The sequence below is a fragment of the Phocoena sinus genome, chromosome 16, assembly GCF_008692025.1.
Source record: "Phocoena sinus isolate mPhoSin1 chromosome 16, mPhoSin1.pri, whole genome shotgun sequence".
In the NCBI taxonomy this organism is placed as follows: domain Eukaryota; kingdom Metazoa; phylum Chordata; class Mammalia; order Artiodactyla; family Phocoenidae; genus Phocoena; species Phocoena sinus.
The window spans coordinates 71,043,197-71,064,211 of NC_045778.1; the positions used below are offsets into that span (position 1 = coordinate 71,043,197).

The window sequence follows — 21,015 nt, forward strand, 5'->3', positions numbered from 1 at the left end:
CCACGCTTGCCACAGCTAGAGAAAGCCCACACACAGCAACGAAGACCCAACGTAGCCAAAAAATTAATAAACAAGTTTATTGAAAAAAAGAGTGTTTGTTTTAAGAGCTTGTGTTGGAAAATAATTTCTTACATTTCTGCAAGAAAAAAATATCTAGCTGTGAGTGGAACAGAAAATCAGACAATCCTGTTTTTTTAAAAATCCTTACTATAGTGATAGTTTTAATAAAACCACAAAGCATTTGTTGGAAAGGATCTTGAAGGTCATGTATAATAGTTAACTTTCTACCAGATGTGTAAATCTCTCTTACGTCACCCCAAATAGTCATGCAGGCTCTCCTTGAACAGTGCCACTGATATTGGATTTATTACCTTTCTACTCAGTTCATAAATCTTACCTTCTGTCTGATTTTAGACCTCTTTATGTATATGATGTATGACTTCTACTAGACTGTAGTCTCCTTGAGGGCAGATTCAATATTTAAATCCCTAATATCCTGTTTATAATAAGTGTTTTCCCTGTAAAAACGTTCTCAAATGTTTTTTTTTTTTTTAATATTTATTTATTGGGCTTCCCTGGTGGCACGGTGGTTGAGAGTCCGCCTGCCGATGCAGGGGACACGGGTTCGTGCCCCGGTCCGGGAGGATCCCACATGCCGCGGAGTGGCTGGACCCGTGAGCCATGGCCGCTGAGCCTGCACTTCCGGAGCCTGTGCTCCGCAATGGGAGAGGCCACAACAGTGAGAGACCCACATACCACAAAAAAAAAAAAAATTATTTATTTATTTGGCTGCGTCTTAGTTGTGGCATGCGGGATCTGGTTCCCTGACCAGGGATTGAACTCGGGCCCCCTGCATTGGGAGCATGGAGTCCCAGCCACTGGACCACCAGGGAAGTCCCATCAAATGTATTATTGAAGTAATCAATCAATAAGTTCTAATTTGGGGACATTCTACTTATTAGAAAATTGCTCCTTAAATTGAACTCTTCAACTTCTGTCAGCTGGTCCTATTCCTTTCTGCAGAGTCTCCCAGCCCAAGGGTGGGGCTTCATCTTTAAGGTGAAGCAGCTCCTTATTATTGCTCCCGTGTTCTTCCCTTCCACAGTGAGGGGTTGGGGCAGGGTGGGGAAGCTATCTCAGTTGATGGGTTTCTTTGAAACAACAGTGGTATTCATTTCCCTTTGCCGCTGCAAGGTCTCAGATTTGACTGGACCTAAATCAACCCCTTTACTCACCAAAACACACTGGTTCTTTGTTTTGTTTCGTTTTGTTTTTAGTTGCAATTCCAGTCATGCTCCATTCTTAAAATTACTTCATGATATCCTGCTCAAGAGAAGAGTTCCTTTCTGGATGGTGCCAAGAGTCAGCACCTGGCTGTGGTAAACACCGAGTCAGTATAGATGGTAAGAAATAATCACTTTAGGGTGGTTTTATGGTTTCAGCACCAGAATTATTGTGAGAGAGGTCCCTCCTCCCCTCAGAAGAAGAACTTACACAAATATCTGTGAATATGACTCTTAAAATTCAAAGCATAGACTGTTTTAGAACCACAAAGGACATTATATTACAAAGTTCAACTTCCTCATTTTATAGACAAGGGAGTCACATTCAGAGTGTATTGTCCTAGATTAGCTAGCTAGTGGTGGTATGAGAAGCAGAGACCAACACCCTTTATTTCTATTATCTCTCTGTGTCCAGAGTACTTTCTCATACAGCTCTCTTCCGATGTCAAATTAGGTTGTCTTTTCTGTATCATGTACTGTCACGTAAAATTTAAATATAAAGTCCACCAGAGGGAAATAAATGCTTTGGTTAAAATGTGTCCTGTGATTTATCATGTAAGGAGCTTAAGGGTATGTATTCAATAAACCTCAAGTAGAAGCATGTCATTCTGTCAGCCCAAATACTGAATCTCTAGTGAAAAGAGAAAACCCAATTGTCTTCAAGTTGCCCCTAAGTCATCTTTTTCTCAGAAAATTTAAATTCATTAAAGTGGCAACTAGACATTTTGGAAATATAGGATCATAAATAAATAAAATTGAACTAGTTAATGAAATAATCCAATATTTAACCTGATTAGAGGTAAATAGTCATCAGTACCAGAGTTGAATTCTTGGCATTATTTGTTGTGGGAATAGATATATTTGTTATATTGGGATACACATACCAGTTTTACTGTCTCAGTGAGAACAATACGTAATGGTGATCCTTGGATTTCAGAGAATGGGAACCAGGCCTGAAGCTGATTTTTTAAGTGCCTACATGTACTAGAAAAAAAGGAGAATGGAATGAATGAACTTGTAGAGTTGCTTCCTTCTCCATAAGTTGTTGAAAGTTATAATTATAAAAATTTGGACCATAGACAAGAATTTACTTTTTTTTTTTTTTTTTTTTTTTTGCGGTACACGAGCCTCTCACTGTTGTGGCCTCTCTCGTTACAGAGCACAGGCTCCGGACGCGCAGACCCAGTGGCCAGGGCTCACGGGCCCAGCCGCTCCGCGGCATGTGGGATCTTCCCGGACCGGGGCACGAATCCGTGTCCCCTGCATCGGCAGGCAGACTCTCAACCACTGCGCCACCAGGGGAGCCCTATACTTGTGACTTTTAATTTTTCTTTTAATAACAAAATCACTTAAATTCATAGCATTCTATAAGACTTTGAGAGTTTGGTTATAAAAACCATCCAACAAAATACAAGAAATACAAAACAATATTTAACATAATCCCATAAAATTATCTTTAATATGCTGTTGTATTTCACGTGGTGAAAGTCTAACCTCTATTCCTCATTCATAAAGTGTGGTGGACAATCTATTTTGCCACCTTTGGAGCATGCTTCTAAGTCTCCAATAAGATAATTCTCATGAATTATATTGACAACTGAAAAATACTATACAAAAGTAAGGCTTACTGAAATTCTGATTGAAACTGACCCAACATTGTCTTATGAACATTGCCTCAAAACCAAACATGTTTATTTCCTTTATGATAAAATTTGTATATTGCACTTTGTAATGCATTAATAATTTCTTGGTACTTTTGCAATATGTAGCAGTAACTATTTCTTTGATAAAAATGTATTAAAGAAGGCTGTTAAAATCAAATTTAGAGGAAGACTTTTGAGCAAATTTAGAATAATTTTACTAAATAGTAAATAATTTTCAATTATTTTACCTTAATTTCTTTTCACCTGAAACAGGAAATCAGTGCAGCTAATTATTTAACTATCCAAGCCTCACACTTCGGAACAGACAAGATCACCCATATCAACATACCTGGATGGAAATCAGATGGCAATGGCAGCAAGACATGTGCAATGTATGATGTGAATAAACGCTTCTTTACACTAGTATGAAAGCTTTATGTGAATGTACTTTGCAAGGTACTAATGTATTCATGGAAATTCTCCATTCAGTTATTCACATTGTCCGTGTCCCAAGGCCTCAAATGAATTACCCATTTCCCATTTATTTTCACTTACTATGAATCACACAGATTATGATGGAAGATTTTTATACTATGAATCACACAGATTATGATGGAAGATTTTTATAATTACTCTTTGGTAAATTCTCATCTTTGACAAAAGATTGAGTGGTGTGATAAATTTCTCATTTATTTTAAGGAAAACATTTCCAAGTTCACTCCATGAAATTAATTTTCCTCTCTTTTATACCAGGGTTAATAGATTGCTAACGTAGTAAGCAATTATTTATAAGCCATATAGTGTGGTAGAGTCAGGCTGTCTGAAATCATATTATGGTTCTATTTACTAGCTCTGTGGTCATGGGCAAGTTAATTAACCTATCTGTGCCTAGGTTTCCTTCTCTTTAAATGAGTATTAAGTTAGTATATGTAAAAGGGTTAGGACAGGGCCTAGCATGTAGGAGGTTCTCAATACCTGCAAATGTTATTTCTTATTGTGAAATCAGTTGTTCAGGCACCTTGATTTTCTTTAATTCTTACAATAAATCTTTTTAGGTGTTCCTAAAAGTAGAAGATGTGAACTGCATTAATTTACACTGGATTAATGGTTTGCTGAAATGTATCCACGCTGTAAGCAATCTCCGTGCTGTTGGTGCTGAGATAGCTTATTGTATTGATGTTCTTGTGGTAAGAACCGTTGATTTTTTTAAATTATATTTAACCGACTTTGTATCATAACACCAAGAATTTGGGGGTAATTCTATGTTCTTTTTTATTAGTTTACACATATACTGAACACGTGAAATAATAAGCATTGGTGTATGATAGCCAAAAAGGGAAGTTACTTCCTGTGAAAGAAGTGCCTGTGGTTCTACAAAGTGCCACTTGGTGGCAGTGTCCCTTCACAGGCTCCTCACCAAATCCTTCCCCACCCCGCAAGGTTACTGCCATGGTCAGTGTGTAGGACCATCTCCATTCGTTTTCATCACATTGTAAACCTATCCTTAATGATAGAGAAGAAACTGTTTCTGCCTTATGGATGCTATTTGTGTAGAATGTGAAATGTATTTTCCAACAGAAACTGGGTTCTATGGCAGTGAATTAGGTCCATGGGCCAGTCCAGGCATGACCCGTTAACCTACACGTTTCCTAAAAGAATAAAATAGACTTTGCTATTTATGAGGATTGTACTTTGAGACATTTATAAATCTCCAAATGCTCTACCATAATAGAAAGTAATTTCACACCGTGAAATGCAGTGAAGTAAAAATCTAAAGATTTATGACGCTTTCAGATTCTTAAGGAGAGTTCACTCCTTCCATCCAACAACTATTTCACTCTGCACTTGCTGTGGTCCCGGCTCTGTTCTAGGCACTGAAGGTACTTGGTGAGTGAGAGAGTGTTTCTGCTCTGGCCAAGTGTGGAAACAGTACTGTGGAGAATTCCAAGGCAACGGGAGGGGGCGTGACAGGACCAGCACCTCACTTAGATGGTGGGTCAGGGAAGGTGGCGTTGAACACTGAGCCCAGTTAGGAAACAGCCTGGAGAAGAGTCAGGGAGCCAAATACTCACCTTCTTCTGCCCCCACTTCTCTATCTGCCCCCCACTTCTCTATCTGCACCCACTTCTCTATCTGCACCCCACTTTATCTGCCCCCCACTTCTCTATCTGCACCCACTTGTCTATCTGTCCCCCAATTCTCTATCTGCACCCACTTCTCTATCTGCACCCCACTTTATCTGCCCCGCACTTCTCTATCTGCCCCCACTTCTCTATCTGTACCCCACTTCTCTATCTGCACCCCACTTTATCTGCCCCGCACTTCTCTATCTGCCCCCACTTCTCTATCTGCCCCCCACTTCTCTATCTGCACCCACTTCTCTGTATGCCCCCACTTCTCTATCTGCCCTCCAATTTATCTGCCCCCCACTTCTCTATCTGCACCCACTTCTCTGTCTGCACCCACTTCTCTATCTGCCCCCCAATTTATCTGCCCCCACTTCTCTATCTGCCCCCCACTTCTCTATCTGTCCCCCAGTTCTCTATCTGCACCCACTTCTCTATCTGCACCCCACTTTATCTGCCCCGCACTTCTCTATCTGCCCCCACTTCTCTATCTGTCCCCCAGTTCTCTATCTGCACCCACTTCTCTATCTGCACCCCACTTTATCTGCCCCGCACTTCTCTATCTGCCCCCACTTCTCTATCTGTACCCCACTTCTCTATCTGCACCCCACTTTATCTGCCCCCCACTTCTCTGTATGCCCCCACTTCTCTATCTGCCCTCCAATTTATCTGCCCCCCACTTCTCTATCTGCACCCACTTCTCTATCTGCCCCCAATTTATCTGCCCCCACTTCTCTATCTGCCCCCAATTCTCTATCTGCACCCACTTCTCTGTATGCCCCCACTTCTCTATCTGCCCTCCAATTTATCTGCCCCCCACTTCTCTATCTGCACCCACTTCTCTATCTGCACCCCACTTCTCTGTCTGCACCCACTTCTCTGTCTGCCCCCCACTCCTCTGCCTGCCCTTCCCGCTCTGTCAGGGACACTACAGTACAAGGAGGAGCTCAGAGTGAGTCTTTGTCCACAAAGATAAAATCAGATTCATCGCCTTTTCAGAGGAAAACCAGTCCTAAGCTTTCGTGAATTTCTTCCTTGATCTTGGGGCCTGAACTGCAGGCTCTTAAAGGTCCAGGAAATAAATAGGAGTGGCTCGTAGGAAGCTGGGAGGAGATTTTGCTGAACTGAAGAGGAAAGTGTTGGCTGACTTTAATGTTCAGCGAATTGTTCGCCCCCTCGGAAGCCCAAGGTGAAAAGCAGGAGAAGGTCTAGGGTGAGGGAGCCTGGAGCCCCCGAGAGTAATTCAGGAGCCAGACCTGCAGAAGGAGCAGCTAAGGAACAGGTAGGAGTCTCTTCCCTGCCCCCTCTTCTGTCATTTTATCACAGGATACCAGGATTAGCCCTGGGGCAAGGAGGTGCCTGGAATAGGGTTACAGGTAGATGGGGAAGGAGGAGGAGAAAGCTGAAGGGGAGGAGGGTGAGAACCAATATCAGACACAGTCTGTAGGGGAAGATAAGAAAGCAAGCAGAGGTTTTAAATGGTGGCAGCAGTGGGGGACAGGGCCCCCTAACGACAGGAGCCACTGGGGCAGCCATTCACATGTAAAAATACTCTTCATAATGCAGCACATAATACTGTCATTACTGGTGAAAAAATAAATAGAAGATTTGATCAAATGACAGATTTATCCAAGTGAAGGCAACTGCATGATTTTCACTATTATGAAGAGAGCCTGAAACTTTGCTGAAACTAAAAATGTTTGCTCCTTTGTTCCCCATTAAGTTGATTGTGCGTGTGTGTGTGTGTAAACTCTCAGGCCACGTAGTCTCATTGTGAATGTTCTTAAAAACTTTTTCTGAAGGCCAAAGTCATCCCAGACATTTGCTAGAGTTGCCTTAAAGTGGAGAAGACAGACACAGGCAAGGTGGATAATAGCGTGGGCGTGAGCTGCCTTTGCCCTGTGTTGGGGGCATGCGGGATGGGTCGGGTCTCAGGAGGGCTGGGCACAGGCTGGAAGCCACAGCCACGGTCACTGGGCTGTTCTCCTTCCTGCTCCCGAGGACTCTGAGACCCCTTAGCACAGGGAGAAGAACTCTGACAGAAGGCATCCCTCCAGCCCACCTGATGCTCTCTGCTTCAGCTGGTTAAGGATGTAGTTGAACGTGGGGTCGCTTTGTCACTTTACCAGTCCCCATCCTGGGCGTGAGAGGGAGAAACATGTCAGCTCCTTTTTCATTTTAAGCCTATTTCAACCATTCTACCTGCTCTTTTAAAAATAGTTGTTCTGTTTTCCTTTGAAAAAATCCTATCAGAAAAAATTTGGATATTCCCCTTCTAAAGTGCACTTCATTGGCCGCAGCTTGGGAGCTCATCTGGCTGGGGAAGCTGGGTCAAGGACGCCAGGCCTTGGAAGGATAACTGGTAAGTCAGCCCTGCAGATGGGCCTTGGGTTTGTTTACATGTTTGTTTATGCACAAAATGTCAAGTATCTGAATGCCAAACGAAGTCTCAGAAGCAAATGTAAGACAGGAGAAAATGTGACTCCCCCAAACCAAAACCTGAAACGCTTCCAAAGTGTGAGTGTGTAAATCCGCGTTCAAGGGGTGTTCACCGCAGCGTTATCTGTGGTGGCAAAGTAATGGAAGCTGTGATCATCCACCTGTCGGGGACGGTTGACTGAATTATGACGCATTCCATGCTTTGCAGTACCATACCAACTAATAACACAGAATGAGTTAGAGCCCTGATGATGGTCCTGCTCACCCAGTGTAGCTGGCAGTGCTGAGCTGGTTTGTTTAAGGCCCATGCCATTGCAGTTGTGAACATTTTGAATATTGCCCCTGGATACACTGTTAAGTCTAAAAACAAGTTGCAGAGTGAACCCTATGAATTAGGGTTTTGAGGATGATACTTAATTGTATCCCTTCCCTGCACTCTGACTTTTTAGTGGGACTCTCCCAGACCTTTCCCATCTTGACCTTCCTTGGCCCCTCTGCAGAATTTGACCCGCTGGCCCCTCTGTGCTGTTGGAACCCCCTCTCCTCTTGGCTCCTGTGGTTCCCCATCTTCTTGGTTGTCTTTGTTCTTGTCTGACAGCTTCTTTCCAGGCTCCCTTGCAGGTGCCTTTTCTTTCGCCTTCCCTTACTCGTTGGTATTCTTCAGGGTTCTATCCTAGGCCCCCTCTTCTCTCCTGTCCTCTTCTCATTCTGTCATTTCTCTCTCCATGCTTAAATTAACCAGAAAAATAGAAACAAAACCTGAATCGTATGACAGGCTGTTGCGCTGAGGTAATGCACACCCCACAACTGTGGCACTTTCATTTCTCACTCATGCCGCATTTTCCCAAGGGTCAGCTGCAGCTCAGCTCTGAGTCCTCTCCACTCTGGGGCCCAGTCTCCACTTAACAGCAAAGAGACTTTGCTAAAATACAAATCTGACCGTAAATCTCCCCTTCTGCAAACTTGTAAGAGCTGCCCATCGACAACCAGGTCATGTCCAAACTCATCGTGGCTCAGGTTACATCTGGCTCCTGCTTAAAATGCTATCTTCATCTTTCACCCAATTCTAAAACTCTGTGCACCAGCCCTTGAAAGCTAGTTACAGTTTCCCAAATGTGGTTAACCCTCTCGCCTGATGGTCACGTATGTTCTCTATCCTCTTCCCAGGATGCTGCTGACCCCATCTTCACCCTGGCTGGCCTTCTGTTCCCTCACATCTCTGCTTGTATTTCTCATCTCCAGCAGACGCATTTCCTAGTTTCCCAAAATTGGGTTACATGTTGCTTCTCTGTACTTGCATAACACCTGTGCTCACCTGTCTCAGCATTGAGCACACTGCATTGTAGTGCCTTCCCCACCAAACAGAAAGCTCCTTGAGGACAAGGCTAGACCTTACTCCTTGTACGCAGATGCTGAACCCTGTTCCTGGCACATAGTAAGTGCTTGATAAATAACTGTCAAACGTGTAAATGAGGAGTTATGTGAATGATCATAACATTTTAAGGACCCTAGATATCTTACCTTTGTTTTAGTAGACATTTGAACAGCAGACAGTGGGTTGAGAGTCTGGCCACCAGGTTCCTGCTCCATTTTGCACCTAACATATGATGGCCTTGTCAAGTCCATTCACTTCCCTGGGCTTCAGGCTTTTGTTTGTCTTATAATGAATGGAACTAAGTGAGCCTTAGCTGAGGACTATGATTCTGTTATTTTAACTGTGTTGCTTTGAGATCCATCTTTACCTTTTGAAGAGCTCTCATCTTTTATTTTTATATTTTTACATATAAGTGTTGCTTTTAAGATGGTCTACAATCCGTAACCTTAGTTATATGTATGATATTCCATTACAGATCCTAGAATAGCCACCTTGACTTTTCTGACTCCGTTAGCTACTTTGGCAGTGTCTAGACACAGCCTCACTTGTGTGTAGGAATCCGACATTGCAGTATATACAGACCCTGAATTTATAAATGCAAACAGACCCTACAGTTTATGTATCTGTCCCTCAAGCTGAGTGGTGTTTGACCTACATAAATCATATAAGAAAGAATACCTTGCTTTCGCCATCTATCCTTCCAAAATAACAACACTATCCGTGTACTATCAATGTACTTTTGTATGTCTCAGTTTAATACACATTATGCTTTTTCCTAGGCTTGGACCCAACTGGGCCAGGTTTCCACAGCACTCCAAATGAAGTCAGGCTGGACCCCTCAGATGCCAACTCTGTTGATGTTATTCATACAAATGAAGTTCACTTCCTCTTCGAGCTTGTTAAGTTTTTAACACAAACTGAAACATGGAGGAGAATTTTAGAAGCGTTTATCCTGCTTTTTTAAATTTCAGGTGTTGGAACTATTAATGCTTGTGGCCACCTTGACTTTTACCCAAATGGAGGGAAGCACATGCCAAGATGTGAAGATTTAATTACACCTTTATTTAAATTTGATCTCAATATTTACAAGGAAGCTAAATACTTTCTAAAATATGAGGACTGCTATTATAAATTCAGTGAGCTCCCTGCTTGGATAGAATCCATGTCCTTTTGTATATAATATAATATAATATAAAAATATGTTTTAGCCCAAAACACAGTTGCATGTATGAAGTTCCCAGCAGTTGTGAGATCTGCAAGGTCAGGGTCCACGTCTTAGTTACCTCTGCAACCCCAGGGTCTAACAGAATGTCTAGCATGTTGTACTCACTCAGTAGGAACAAGGAGGATATTCATCCAACAAATACGTATTGAGTGCTTACTGTGTGCCAAGCATTATTCTAGGAATAGCAGATGTAGGAACGCATACAAAAGACAGAAGTCCCTCCCTGGTGGAGCTAATATTCTAATTTGCTAGAAAAACAAAAATAGAATAAGTGCTAAGAGACAAAACAAAGCATGTAATGGGAATATGATGCGTTGGTGACACTGGGGGTGACGTGGGGGAAGGAGATTTTTGATAGGGTGGCCAGGAAGTCCTTACTGAAAAGATGACCTGAAGGAGTTAGCCAGTTAGGCATTCCAGGCTGAGGGGTGGGAATAGCAAATGCAAAGGGCCTGGGGCAGGAGCCTGTGAAGTTCATGGCAGTGAGGAGCCTATTGTGGCTGAAATGAAGTAAAAGACAGGAGAGTAGTAGGACATTAAGTTAGAGAAGGAACAGGGCAGAGGGAGATAATACAGCACCTTATGGACTGTAGTAAAGACTTCAGCTTTTACTCAAGTGAGAGGGGAGCCATGGGAGGATTTTGAGCAGAGAGGGACATGGTTTGACTTGCTTTTTAACAGAATCACTCTGAGTCCTAAATTAAATTAATCACAAATTAAACAAATAATATTTAACCTTTTAAAGTGGTTTCTAATAATAATAATAATAATATCTATAAGGCACTTAGTTATAAGACACCAAAAAGTTATTATTTGGGAGTTCCATTCCTCCCTATCTCTACACATCATCATCATGTAAATAATGAACTATATCATACATAACATATAATAATGCACAGTAATATAACATATGATGACATAATAAATATCTGGATGATTCTAAATACCCCATCACCTGATCCCATGTGGTCAGAATAGCTAGATGATGTAATTATTTTATCTTCCATTTGGCTGTTGTAGAGGAAAGATACACAGATCGTGACATTGAGAGTAACTCGACTTTCCTCTTCACTAGAGATAAGTTACAAAGTTTTTTTTTTTTTTTTTTTTTTTTTTTGCGGTACGCGGGCCTCTCACTGTTGTGGCCTCTCCCGTTGAGGAGCACAGGCTCCGGACGCGCAGGCTCAGCGGCCATGGCTCACGGGCCCAGCCGCTCCGCGGCACGTGGGATCTTCCCGGACCGGGGCACGAACCCGCGTCCGCTGCATCGGCAGGCGGACTCTCAACCACTGCGCCACCAGGGAAGCCCTGTTACAAAGTTTTAATAGCTGTCCTGAAAGAGTAAATGTAATTAGAAATATCTGTTTGCAATGACTACTTAAAAAAAAAAAACTGGTGAAACTATGGATACTCAAAATGAGAATTAAAGCCAATTTGACCTAGTGCAGGTAAGTGAAATTCATTCAGAAAAGGCCTATTATAAAACTTATCTCTCTCATTATTTGCCATATTATGATTTAAAATTAGTTCTATTAGGATAAAATATAGATCATAAGACTCCTTTACATAACTATATTAAGTGTTATATACTGAGCACTTGAAATTCTGTAAAAGAATGAATTCAAATAAAACATACATTTATCATAAGCTATCATTTTGAGATATAATTCCTACAACTTTATTGGATTAAAAGCACATTTATCATTCATGTTAAGTTTTAGATGACTTTTAAGCTTCAAGATATTCTGTTACATTATATTTATTACTAAGAAACCATTTACTTTTAAAATTCATAGCTCCCAATATTCTAATGAACCATCTTGTCTAAATCACAATTAATTATGAATATAAATCTGTATGTAAAGAAACCTGATGTAAGAGAAGTCCTTCTTTTAAAAAAATGATGCCAATTCTTTATCTCTGCTATGTTGCATTTCTGAAATTATGCTGTCTCAGTTATCTATTGCATAATGAACCATAGTGGCTTAAGAGAATAATGGTTTTATTGCCCATGATTCTAAGCCTCAAGATGCAGGCAGAGTTCTGCGGAGATTCTGCTTTGTGATGTGTCCATTGGACGAATGCATGTGATTGCATCCAGCTGGGAGCTGGGCTGGGCTAAGCTGAGTGGGAAGGTCCAAGATGGCCTTCCATGTCTGGGGTCTTGGTACTAGCTCCTCTCTAAGTGGTCTGTTATCCTTCAGAGCTTCTCTCCCCAGCCAATTAACCTGGATTTCTTAACATGGAGTCTGGGTTCCAAGAGAGCAAGAGTAGATGCTGGAAGGTCTCTGAAGACCAAGGCCCTGGAACCTGCACAGTGTCAGTTCCTCCACTGACTCACACAGTGTCAGTTCCTATTGGTCAAAGAAGTCACAAGACTAGCCTGTAACCCCAACCCAGAAGGGAAAAAAAACCCCCAAAACAACTCCATCTCCTGAAGGGAAGAAGAGTAACATGATATTGCAAAGGGGTGAGGACCTAGGAAGGAGTGATTCTTTGGAGGCCACAAACATAGATAAGTGATTTACCACATACACTAAAACCAAAATCTGGTTTCTCAAAAGTCAGCCAAGCTGGGTAGGTCATTGGAAGAATAGTCCATGTCAAAGAGTAAAAGCATTCTTATGTAAGGAAAAGAGAGTATAAATGACTGGAATGCTATGATAACTTGAGAATGCACGAATGTACTTAGAACTTTTAGGTATTATTGCAATAATCCTATTAGTAGCAGTAATGTTATGCCCGACAATGGCAAAACTAATTTGTCTGTAATTTGTCTTTACAATACCTCCCACCTGTCTCACCTGGAAGCTCAGCTGAAGGTGTGCACTGGCTAACCTTGCTGGCTGTTCTGTGACTGAATAGGAGGGAGTTCAGTCACTCCTGCAGAAACAGGGATACGGAGAATTAATTGGTCTAAGGCGGAGATGCTACGTGCACCGTGATACTCAGAGCTCTAAGTGCTTACATCAGAGGTCTGGGAAGTGTTGGGGATATTAGTGTCAGAGCACAGTCACCTACATTTGCATTTGTTTATTTATCCTGATTGAATGTCCCTTTAGAGTCACACGAATTCTTTCGTACAAGAAAATGATATGTAATATTGATAAATGTGGAATATCCAAGCCTACACACAAGGTCTGGTGACCTAGACCCAAGTCAAAAAACTATCATTTAAAATTACTTTTTCTAAGAAATGGTTCATACTATCAGTTAATTGGAAATTGTTTTCACAGAAGTGTTTTCCTTCTTTGATTGCAACCATGCCCGAAGTCATCGCTTTTATGCTGAAAGCATTCTCAATCCCGATGCATTTATTGCTTATCCTTGTAGATCCTACAAATCTTTCCAAGCAGTAAGTAAAACGTTTTATTGTGTAATTTAATTAGCAAGTCATTTTTTGAAGCATGGTCAGCCAACTAAAAATTAGAGCATTGAGTATGTAGCAAGAAAAATGCATCCGCCATTTGGGGAAATAATAGATTCTGTGCTGAGTACTGAACAGTAACTGGGGTTGCTGGAGGGCTTAAATAACTAAACCAACTATTTGTATTCAGGTTGTTGTGGCTCTTTTGAATTATATCCAATTTTGCTGTTTTGGCCATTTGTTATGCCATAATTAGATGCTACTATCTAAAAGGGCAAAAGTTTTTGTGTGTATATATTTTAAATGTCATCCTCAAAGATGCCCCGAGAAGCCTGAACCAATCCATAGCTACAATGAAACATATTACCATTTACTTGGAGCATGAAAATTATTTTTATTAAAATTTAATTATTTATACAGAGCAGAGCTGAGGCGTAGATAGCTCACAGGAGATCCATGCAGATCAATACATTACAAAATGCCAAATCTGATTTTGCCTGAGTCATAAAGCACGTGGTGCCAGATCTGAGCTGAACCTATTTTTCATGTGGTTATCGTTGTGAAAAAAGGAGAAAGAAAATCCATTTTGTAGCGGGAAGTGGAAAGGTTTTCCTGCTTGTGCTTTAGACACCTACCCCCTGTTTTATCAGGGAAGAAAAATGGGGGGTTTCCAGCCCAAGTGTGTTGTAAGTAATAGCATTTTGTGAATAAGTACAGTGTTGGGACAGGAATAAGCATTTCCCTCCTTTTACAGAGCAAGGTGAGTGAGCCCTCAGGCTGTCTTCTCAGTTTCCTGAGCAAGTTGTCCTTACTCATATTGTGGCTGGTGAACTGCTGTTCTTGGAAAGCTTGCCATCCAACCACTGGCGCTTCCTCAAAACCTTCTTCAAGCTCCAGATGCTGCTCTGAATGGCTAAATGGATCCTGACACTTACTACACCAAAGGCAGGTGGAAGGAAGCAGGTTCTGAGAGTCACAGTGGATTCAGAGTTAGGGGGGTTCAATCTGCTAAACTGGAGAACCACAGGCTCCTGTGCGACATGGATGCCGATTATGGCAACAAGCTAGAGACATCAAGTCAATGTCCTTGACATGTTTCATTGTACTTTTACCCAACAGTCATAAAAAATGAGATGAAATTTTAAAAAGTAAATAAAATAAGGAGGGGTTTTAGTGCCAGGCTGTCTGATTCACATTTTTGCTCCATCACTTGATAGACATGCAACATTGGACAGATTGTTTACTTCTCTGGGCTTTAGTTTCCTGATCTGCTAAGTAAGGAAAGTAAAAGCATTATAATAATAAGGGACTTTGTAAGGAGTAATTGACCTAAATGCATATAGAGTGCTTCAAACAGTGCCTTGCACATGGTAAGCACTCAATACATATGAGCCCTTGTTATTTTGTTAGTATTTTTATTCATTAAAAATGGAGTTTTTAAATGGGGTGTTTTACTATAGTCCTAGCCTAAGTGTCCATGGTTTAAAAATCTAAAAGTTCAAAACCTAAAATAGCAAATACTCCAACACTGCTACCCAGATTTTTTTAAGTTAATATTTTGTTAGTTTTGCTTTAGATTTTTACACATACAGATAAAATTGAAGTACCTTACATTTCCTTAATGTCCTTCCCTAAGGCAGACTTTGAAGCAAATCAATATACATATATCATATAAATAGTATCATACTGTAAGTATCTTTCTGAATTTGTTTTTAAATTAAATTTTATAAATTTAAGATCTACTTTGATGTCTGTAGACCTATTGTATTTATTTTGTAGGAATCTGCCACAATTTATTCGTTCATTCCCCTACTAATGTGCATTTTGGTTGTTTGCAGTTTTTCTTATTAAAAGCGATTTTGCAATGAACACCTTTGCATATCGCCTTATGTGCTTGTGTAGAAGTTTCTTTATGACATATAATCGAAGTGAAATTGTCAAAGTCTTATGTGCATTTCCATCTTTATTAGACATTACCAAATGTCTGTCTGCAAAGTCTGTTAATTTATATTCCCATAAGAAGCAAATGAGAATTCCCCACTCCATGTCTTACCCATACTTGGTATTGCCGATTGTCTTAATTTTTGTGAATCTGCTGAGTATGAAATTGTATGTTGCTTTAATTAGCACGTTCCTGACAACTGGTAAGATTGAGTATCTTTTTACATAGTTATTGACTATTTGAGTTTCCTCTTCTGTGGATTGTTTATTCATATCATTTACTCATTTTTCTAACAGGCCCTTTTTCTTTTCCCTCAGTTGTTTTTGTTTTATTAAGTTTTGTTTTTGCAAACAGGCAGGATGGTCTGTTAGGCAACTTAGTCATTTTTAAATGCATATATACTTTATTTAGATTCCAAAAATTTCTGATAGTTTAATAATACATCCTGAGTTTATTGAAGGTGAACATTTCTAATTACCTCTTATTTTCTGTCACCAGGGAAATTGCTTCCGTTGTCACAAGGATTGCCCAATGATGGGTCATTTTGCTGATAGATTTCACCTCAAAAAAACGAAGACTAATAGATCGTATTATGTTTTAAACACAGGGACTCTTTCCCCATTTTCCCGTAAGTACTGTAGCTGAATTTTATTGTAATGCTTTAAGGCACTTATCTTTTAAAATTCAGCAGTTTTTACTGAGTGTCTACTAAATAAGTGGGCATTGGGCCAGACTCCGAGGATGCAGTGAAGAACAATGCAGTGAGTTTAGGCCAGGGGGAAAGCCAAAAAAAAAAAAAAAAAAAAAAATCAGTTTCAATTCTGAGTAATAAACTTTCTTTTGGGAGATTTTCAAAGGAGGAGCTTCTGCAACCAGATCAGGGGAGCCTTCTGAGGGGAGGTGATTTCCAAGCTGACTCCTGAAAAGTGAGTAAGAGGGAGAAGGAAATGGAGTATTCCAGGTAGAAGGAACTGCATATGAAAATGCCTGGAGGTAAGAGAGAGCCGGAACTGAAAGAAGATCCCCCTGCTTCGATTGTAGAGACCAGGAGGAGGGTAACACGAGACAAGGTGGGAGAGGTAAATTGGATCAAATAATGAAATTGTGCTCCATGTGGGAGGTTTGGGCTTTATCTTTGGGCAGGCAGAAGCAAAAAGGAACTGGGTGAATGGATTTGAGGGATGCAGAAAATGGAGAAGTCAAGGATGATTCTAGCTGGGGGGATGATGTGCGGTTTGCTGAACTTGGTAGCACAGGCAGAGAGGCTGGTCTGGAGTAAGTTGATGGCTCAGTTTCTAACATGTTAGGTCTGAGATGCCCTTAGGACTTGGGCGTGTACAGTTAGATATGGGTCTCGGCCTCTGGAGATGTGGTCTGCGGTTACACATTTAAGCATTTAGACAGTAATCTAAGCTATGAAAGTGGACGATGTAATTACCCAAGAAGACTGTGTCAAATGAGAAGAAAGAGGGCAGAGAAAGAGGCCCCTGTGAAGGAGACTGAGGAATGAGTAGAGAGAAAATACAAAGCTGTGTGGGAGCTAGGGCGAGAAAGATGACGAGGAAGGGAGGGATTCACCGCACCAAATGTGCTAAAAGGTCAGATGAGACAGGGGCCCGAAGGGGCTCTAGGGGTGAGCCACCAGCCCCGTCATTGCTGAGTTTGGGGTTTCAGTGGAGAGGTGACAGTGGGAGCCATACGGCGGTGGAATGGGCTGACGAGGGAAAGGGAGCTCTTTGGCAATGATTAACTCACAGATTGAAAATTCTCTCTAGTAAAATTTTTCCCCTTTCAGAGGCTTTTCAGACAATTTCATGAAGAATTGCATTTTTTTTCTGTGTTATTAAGCATACAACAATTTCAGAATTCGGAATAAAAGATCTGTTTAGCTCTAGATTTTTTTTAAGTTACACTTGACCATTTGCAAGGGATTTATCCTATTGACAGGCTTTGTGCTGACCCAAACCTGTATTGGCTGGGCATTCCTAGTACATAGCCCTGCAGGAGAGGAAGGGACAGTTTACTTTGCCTCTAAATCATTTTAAAAGCACAGACCTTATTGCTCAATAGGTTTTCTAGATTCTTTTCTGGATTAGTTGTCAAACTATGGCAAATTAAAACTTGGCTACAGAAAGCATACATGCCACGGAATACAAATTTAATGGATGAGAAAAGACACACACATTTTCTTAAAGTTATAAAAATGCCTGGAAAATTAAATAATTTTCTTTAAAAAATATTGTTAAGCTATTTACAGAATCAAAATGTGAACATTTATATGTTTTTTAAAATATAATTTCTCACCAAATTCACTCGAGCTATGTAAAGTTGTATTTTTTCATGGACGTGAACAGCCCTGTTCCACTTTAACCTTGAAAGTTGTATTTACATTAAAGAAGCCAGGATGTCATGTTTTCCGTGTGTTTTTAACCCTTCTTTCTCTTTATTTCCAGGTTGGAGGCACAAACTCTCTTGTCAAACTTCATGGAAACAGTGTCACTCAAGGAAGTATGTTTCTCTGTGTAGGTGGAACAACAGAGAAGACAGGGGAGTTTGGGGTTGTCAGGTAGGTAAGGACGAGGACCTGGCAGGTAACAGTGCTGCACTCAGTTCTCAGTTCATCTGGCTCAGTAAGGCTCAGTCTTTTCTTTTCCTACAATACCACCAGCTATCTTTTCTTTTTACTTTATGTTTTCCAAATATAAAATAGAAATCAGTTCCAGCTACAAAAAGAAAATGTTAGGAAATGATAACATGAAAGTACAGATCTAAATAATAAAGCAAGGGGGAAACAATTGACAGGAAACAAAATATATTTTTAATCCAGTCCATTAATGTTACACAAATTTGGGTAGATCTCTTTTAGTTTTATAGATTCCATACAAATTAAGACACTTAAATAAATTGCCAAATTTCGAATAAGCTTTCTAAGTAGTACCCACAGGTATATGCTATATGCTGGGACAGTCAAAGGTAGGAATAATTCAGTAGAGACATTCACTGTGCACGTTGGACTGAAGTCCCCTTTTATCTTGAATTTTCCTTAATATTTTCTTTGATCAGCCTTAACATTTTTGTATTACATCTTTCATTTTCATTGCTTAATTCGGCAATCATTTCAGAATTAACATTATACATACTAATTAGAGGTTAACGTTGTGCAAACTGATGAACGGATTAGATGCTTTGCCTCTGTGAGTTCCGTCATCTTCAAATACTGGGCAAAGGCACAAAAAGCAGGGATTTTATGGTTGTCTGTTGAGGGCTGCTTCGGATCAACTGCTCTGGCAGCGTCTGTGCTCATCATCTCATCTTGGTGCACCTGCCTCTAAAGATGGGTACGGTCAGTGATTGTCTTGATTTTGATTCATGCACAGGCTCCAGCCCGTGGCTTCTAGCCCTGCCTCCCACCGTTTGGCTTCGTTCATCTTCAGCTCAGCCACATTACCCTGATTACTCCACCCAGCATTAAATAGATCCCCCCGCTTTCCTCCCTTCCTGACTTTATCCATGCTGTTCCATGTTCCAAATACCCCTCCCTGTCTTAGCATGTCTCATATCCACTTGCTTTTCATATCTCCATTAAGCTATCCCTCTGAGAAGAGTTCAACACCATCTTGTGTCCGTGGCTCTGAGGCCCACAATACATTCGCTGCCTAAGGCTGTGGGGTTTGTGTCCTGCCCAAAGGCAGCTGACTTGGGGCAGGTGGGGAGAAAGGTGCAGTTCCTGCCCCTTCTAAGATTTGTGACAATGTTTTGACATCTCTATACTTCTTTTGCTAATATCTAAAGAAGTTATTTGTAATGTCCTTGCATAGTTATCCAGTCCTCTTTTTTAAGAATAATTAAGCATTTCAGGTCCACAGTAGATGTCTTATCTTGAAATGAAGCCACTAAATGAATTTGTATGCTAGTCTATTCCCACTCTTCGGTCAACCTTTAAGAGTCTGGTGTCACCGTAGATTATAGTTTAGTTATTTGGGCTTCCAATGACACTGTCAGGAAGAGCTGCACTGTGTGTGCACTGTGTGAAGGCAGTTCATGGGGCAACAGGGAAATTACCCCAATAGTCTGGAAGAAAAGTTGTCTTCTGGTAATTAAATCAATTAATTTTACATGTAATGGAATAAGGCCCTAAGAATAGCAACATTCATTCGTTCATTCATTCAACAAACGTTCAAATGCCTATTATATACTGGGAATTGTTCTAACTGCCGGAGAAACAGACACAGGTCCTACTCTCATGGAGCTTACCTTCCAGTTAGAGGAGACAGACAATACATTAACAAAGGAATAAGGAAATAGCAGCAATAAAGAGATCTCATCTGGTCTAATTTTGGCGTGCATAAAATATGCCTTATGTCTCAAGATAATCTACTTCTCTCTGCTCTATTTCCACACTCACCAAAACATCATTTTTATCATTAGTTTGGTTACCCAATTCTTTTCATACAGATGAAGAAGGTACCAGGGAAAGGGTAGGAGAACATTTTGGTTAATAAAAAGGAAGCATTTCACCATTGTGAGCTGATAAACGGGCTTCTAGTTCTTATATGAGTTTTGTGTGAATTTAGTCTATCGTTGGTAGTTTGATCATTTCCTGGTGCCAATAAAATCTAGTTTCTGATGCCACAAAGCCAAGACCAGATCTTTTATTATGGAGTACTCATCCCCTAAAAATCACCTAGTCAAGCTTCCCATTTACCTAACCCTTTTTTCAAGCTTCAGAATCATGCTATTCTGAGAGGCTGACCAAAGTGAATGGAAAGAATAAATCTCCTATAAGCAAATGCCAGAAAATGAAACTTTCTCTTCCATGGTACACAGAGATGTTGTCTTCAACTTCAGCATTGTGAACACCCGGTGCAAGCTTATGAGTTTTTTTTTTTTCTCTTTACAGTGGAACACTGAAGCCAGGCATGACTTACATGAATTTAATTGATGCAGACATTAACATTGGAAACATTGCAAGTATTGAGTTCATTTGGAAGGAACTTTCATTTGAACATTCTCAGAATAAGCTGGGAGCAGAAATGGTGATAGATATATCTGGAAAATATGGATATGAGTAAGTCTTACTTTTCCCTTTGTACTTTCAAACATAGTTTAAACTTTGCAAGTGACATTTAAAACCCATATATAATTTGAAATTTGAAAATAGTATAAAAATTTGTGCCATTGAAAGTTTTCAATTAAAGGAGATAAAAATTATTCAAGAAACCAATACTATATTTGTGAAAGTGTTTATAAAATAGTAACTACTCATTAATTAGAAGACCTACCTATGTCTTCCACCCCACCTACCCTGGAATCATATTAATATACTCTTTATTCCCCTTTAAATTTTTCAGATCTGCCTTCTGTAGCTAGAACTTTGTAGGACCTAATATTGCCCAGATCCCGAAACCATGCTAATTCCAGATATAATCTCAATGGATTTACTTAATGGGAGCAATGGAAAAATTAAGCTGGTATCCAGACCAAGCTTGGCCCTTGTAAATGAGATAGAAATGTATAGTTGCCTTTTTTCTATATAGAATGTTTTTCTTATTGACAAGCTTTTATATGTCCCTTAAAACCAGACTGAGCCCTGGGATTCTGGGTTATCAGTGACA

The 21,015-nt window shown here is 40.4% G+C and overlaps 1 protein-coding gene across 1 annotated transcript in view; it reads left to right on the forward strand.

Moving 5' to 3' along the window:
- PNLIPRP3 (pancreatic lipase related protein 3) overlaps positions 1-20,815 on the forward strand; it is a 37,660-nt gene extending 16,845 nt beyond the window's left edge. Inside the window, 12 exon segments of the mRNA XM_032607600.1 lie at positions 3,200-3,293; positions 3,296-3,318; positions 3,982-4,113; positions 7,306-7,414; positions 9,646-9,959; positions 10,613-10,616; positions 13,331-13,446; positions 15,899-16,028; positions 17,854-17,873; positions 17,875-17,966; positions 20,301-20,468; positions 20,752-20,815. Of these exon segments, the coding sequence (XP_032463491.1) occupies positions 3,200-3,293; positions 3,296-3,318; positions 3,982-4,113; positions 7,306-7,414; positions 9,646-9,959; positions 10,613-10,616; positions 13,331-13,446; positions 15,899-16,028; positions 17,854-17,873; positions 17,875-17,966; positions 20,301-20,468; positions 20,752-20,815 (1,266 nt within the window).
- The last annotated feature ends 200 nt before the right edge of the window (positions 20,816-21,015 follow it).